Source organism: Caenorhabditis briggsae, assembly GCF_000004555.2.
Source record: "Caenorhabditis briggsae complete genome, chrX, whole genome shotgun sequence".
Lineage (NCBI taxonomy): Eukaryota > Metazoa > Nematoda > Chromadorea > Rhabditida > Rhabditidae > Caenorhabditis > Caenorhabditis briggsae.
Genome location: NC_013491.2, coordinates 12,934,605 through 12,939,206, shown reverse-complemented (window position 1 = coordinate 12,939,206; position 4,602 = coordinate 12,934,605). Strand labels below are relative to the sequence as shown.

At 36.6% G+C, this 4,602-nt stretch overlaps 1 protein-coding gene across 1 annotated transcript in view; it reads left to right on the top strand.

The window, feature by feature from the left end:
• Window positions 1–3,787, top strand: part of CBG11049 — a gene marked incomplete at both ends in the record, with an annotated part of 8,215 nt that extends 4,428 nt beyond the window's left edge. The window contains 4 exons of the mRNA XM_045239961.1: window positions 308–553; window positions 2,553–2,620; window positions 2,672–3,586; window positions 3,634–3,787. Coding sequence (XP_045100858.1) covers window positions 308–553; window positions 2,553–2,620; window positions 2,672–3,586; window positions 3,634–3,787 — 1,383 coding nt within the window. The remainder of the gene's footprint in view (window positions 1–307; window positions 554–2,552; window positions 2,621–2,671; window positions 3,587–3,633) is intronic.
• Between the last annotated feature and the right edge of the window lie 815 nt (window positions 3,788–4,602).

The following is a 4,602-nucleotide window of genomic DNA, read 5'->3' as shown; positions in this document are numbered from 1 at the left end:
CCCTGAAAATGTCAAAAACTGAAAGAGGAGTTCTATTTTTTCTGTAAGAAACTATGGAAATTGGTCATTTTTGGAATATTTTCTTTCGGAAAAGGACCGTACAGGATTCTATAACCACTAATTAATTTTTTAAGAATTAGATGAATCATTTTAAATCTCCACAAAATCAGATAAAAAATGCTGAAAATGTGGCTTTAGACCTGCAATTGTGATCGCGCCAAGTTTTTTATCTGTAGATCAAAAATAAATTTGCAGTTCGTAACAAATCTGTGGGAGACCGTGCCTAAACAAATAATAATATTTTCAGTCCGAGGTCCAACGAAAACCAATCCAAGGAGTCAACAACCGTCGCATCGCTCGTGCACATTACACTCGTCCGGTTCCAGTTGAGGACGAAATGACAATGACATTCACACTTGAGCCTTTGAACATACCGACTGTTGTGAGCCATGGATTGCCAGACGAGGAAGAAAGTGAAGATAAATACACGGACGATGAAGAGAAAGAAAAGGAGAAAAATGCTGAAGAGAAGGACAAGAAAAAAGTTGGAGCGGTAGCTGCTGATCAGAACAAAAAATAATGGCAAGAAGATACAAAACCTAACAACTCATTTGATTTCGTTTTTAACCTTCCCATTTCCCCACAACTTTCGTTAACCACTGGAAACTGTGAATTTAATGCAGATTTTGAGTTTAAATCAAGAATCGTTGTATACAAACGTCCACAATTTTTTTGATTTTCTTTTGATTAAGTGATATTCTCATGTCGATCTGGTTTCTCGAATGTTTATTTTTTAATTTCTTTTATCAATTCCCGTGTTTCCCCCAATTCCACCAGTGTTTGTATCTCAACTCTCACTTTGCCCCTATTCAAAAAATTTCCACAACTTTTTTTTTTCAATAAAGTAACTACCAAAAAGATCACTATCCAAAAGTTCACTACTAGTAGGTTTACGCTCCCTGTCGGGGCTCAACCTCCGGTCTTCCGCTTACTATATCTTTCACTAATAATTCGGAATTCCCAAAATTTCTGAGTGGTTTTATTTTCAAATTTTTAAAGTTCTCAAAATCTTTGGAATTTCTGCATTCCGAAAGTTCCGAATTTTCAAAATTTCTGTCACGAATCTTTCAAGAAGATCATTATGTGTGGTATCAAAAAGAGGGATTTATGGTTAATGCTCTATGGAAGATTCATGAATCCAATTTTCGAATTTTCATAAAAAATCTTCCTTACATTTAGTGAAAAGTAGATGGGAACAGTTCAAATTCAATACGATTCAAACTGCTTTTCTTATAAGGTTTTACACAAAAATTAAAATGTTTGTTTTCAGAAACACTATTCGCCAACAAATTCATTCCAGAGTTGGAGACAACTTCCAATACAACGTCCAGAACCTTTGAAGTTTTCCGGAAAATGAGCGTGAGTTTTTTATTCAAATTGGAAACGTATTCCGGAAAATATTAGGTTGATAAGAAAGTTTCTTCCTTTTTGGCAGGGTTTTTTTTGAACTTCTATATCTGGTTCTCCAAGTGGTCTACCAGGTCAGATGTTTTTGTTGGAGAACTGTGTTCAGTGTCTATTAGATGCTTCATTTTCAAATTTTATCTCACTTCATGTTGGAGAAATGACGATTCTTTTGGTCCTTATCCGACTGCACATTCAGAATATTTATTTCTATTTTCAATTCAAACACCTGGTATCCGTAAGAAATTTGTGGATGTACATGAAAAACATGTTCCTTCATCGCCTACAATTGGCGTTTGGTTCGAAAAATTCCGCCCTGGGGGAGTTCAGTTTGAAATATGGCACCGTCCTATTGAGTCGGATCTTGATCAATTGCTAAAAGTCGTGGAAGAGGATCCAATTCAAACAACTCGTAAAATGACACAGGCGTTTCCCGTTAGTCAATCAAGTATTGTAGCAAGATTGAAGTCTTTCGGCAAAGTCAAAAACTGGATCGATTCGTACCCAACGTTGTAACGGGCTACGATATGGATCGCCGTGTAGACATGATCATGTTTCTTTTACCATTTCTTCGCACGTTCAGTTGGGTGAAAAATCTAGTTACCGTAGATAAGAAATGGGTAAATTACTCTAACAATGTACGGAAGGGTCAGTTGATTAACAAATAACATCTAGCTCTGGACGTCCAGGAACCCAAATTTCTCGTAAAAGCAAAAAGGTTAGCAAAAATGTCATGTCGTTCGGGTGGACTAGTATTTTGTTCTCACCGTATTTTCAGGACTTTGCCCTTTTGGATAAATGGTCGTTAAGGGCTCTTAAACGTCATCTTGATAAAAAAGACTTCAATTGAAAAGATGACACAAAAAAGAAGTTGACTCACTTTTTCAACTGCAGTCGTCCTCGTTATAGGCCGATGGAATCAAGAAATTACCGGAGCGTTGCCAGACTATCGATGCTCATGGACTTTACTTACATGATCTTGCCTCCTCCACTTTAAGGAAAATTTGATCAAAAATTTTGCCGAAAAAGGAAGAAACTTTCGTATCAACCTAGTACAACAAATTTTTCTACAATGAACTTTATTGCAGGAATCACAGAAACCTCTCTGTTACGATGCAATTGGTTCCATTATTGAGTCGATGAGTATAAACAAAAGGTGATTTTCAACATGAAAATATAAGAAAACGATGAAATTAAATTTTTTCAGAGTCGAAATATATTTGAAATGTCCCACGATTCGAAAACTCGAAAGACGTGTTCCTTTATACATTGAGCATCTTGAGTTTGATGATTATAGGATCAAGCTCGACGATTTTGAATACAAAGTGCTTCATTTGAATGTTGAACAAGGAATTCAGGATATAAATACGTTCGGAACTGAATGCGTCGAGATGGATAGTGTATTGACGCCTGGAGACATTGATTTCGCCTATTATATCACAAAGATTTGGATGCAATCATGTTTGGTTTTACGTCCAGACGGTACCTACCGTTATGGCGATGAGATCGAAGGAGATCAGGGACCGAGGGATCACTGGACCCAAGTAACTATCACAACTCCCGCAGGAAAGACATTCCAACGTACACCTTACGACCGTCCCCTGTTTCATGCAATGAAACATCTTGGAACTCTTTTCTTCGCAAACAGAGAGTCTCCTATCAAAGTTGGATTCCTGGATATTAAGACAGGAGTTACTATTCGTCTTCCAGTTGATGTAAAATTCAAAGTAAACCACATTTTGGTTAATTTCATCATGAGCTATTACGCTTATTTGACCGAGCAAATATTGGATCCGGAGAGCATTCCATTCAAACGAGTGACATATTCAAACCTAGAAGATCTGGACCACTCATATGTTCGTAATGCCAAAGAACATGTATACGATGACAACTGTCAAATCAGACCTAGTTTAGAGCCGCTCGGTGAACATAGAAACCTCATCATAATTGTAAGAGAAAATCCTACCACTCTTCATCATTACCTGAGCATTGTGCACTCTTGGGTAGAAAACGGCAAAGAAATTGGATGCCGATTGCAAATGGAATGCCCATTGGAAATCACGCGAGATGCAATGTTCAATACCTTACAAAATGAATACCCGCAAGAAGAAGTGAATACAAAGTAAGTCTAGTCTATCAGATAAAAGATCGGTAGTATTATAATTTTAGTGAGCTTGTGATTAAAATGAAAGCAGGTGGGAATGTGTTGGTTGTGTATTCGCGGAACCGAAATGGGAAGTACAATATTGTTATCGAATCACGTATGGAAACAGTGAAAGCCGCAGTGTCAGAGGACGTAACAGCGAAGAAACGGAAATGTTGAAAGAGTACTAATGTCAAGCCGATTTCTTACAAAATTTCTTCTCATTTTTAGTTCCCACTTCTTTTTACGTTCCACAATCTTCTTTATCAGTGCTTCGTGTTTTTCCTGAAATCGCAATAATCCAGACGTGGTATTTCTGAAACCTGTATTTTTGTGAAAAAAACTCACCGTCTATTGCTTTTCACATGTCCCTCTAATAACCCTTGTGTTCTACACTGACCCCTCTTTTGAAAACGTCCCTGTTTTATCTTTTTTTTTAATTCTCTTACAAGTGAAGTACCCGAAGTGTCCTCTCGCTTTTTCTTAGATATTGATGGCTTCCTTAAATTATCACAAAACAGATAATATAAGGTGCCCATAGGCAGGTTGAGCAGAATGGCAAAACTTTTTGTGATTTTTCAGAAAAAGTGGATCAAGTCCATTCAAAAAGCCATAACTTTGTACAGATTTAAGATAAAATTATACACTAAATTGTGTTTTGTAGCACGGATTACAGGCTACAAAAAACTTTTTTATACCGCTATTCTATCTTTGCAAAGAAATTTACTAGGATGGTAAATGTCCGAATGGTCCGATAGTGTGAAATCAAAAAATGTCGATTTTCAAAAAAACAGCTTTGGGATACTATGTCTATTCAATTCCTTGTATGACATAAAGTATTAACGCAATCTCAAATATATGGCACTGTCCATTTAAGAGAGATTTTTTTAAATTAACTTTTTTTCATCCACATCCATGTCTCACTGATTCACCATGGAATTTTTTTGTAATTTTTTAATGATTATACTGTCTATTCAATAAAACGTGGGCGCGCC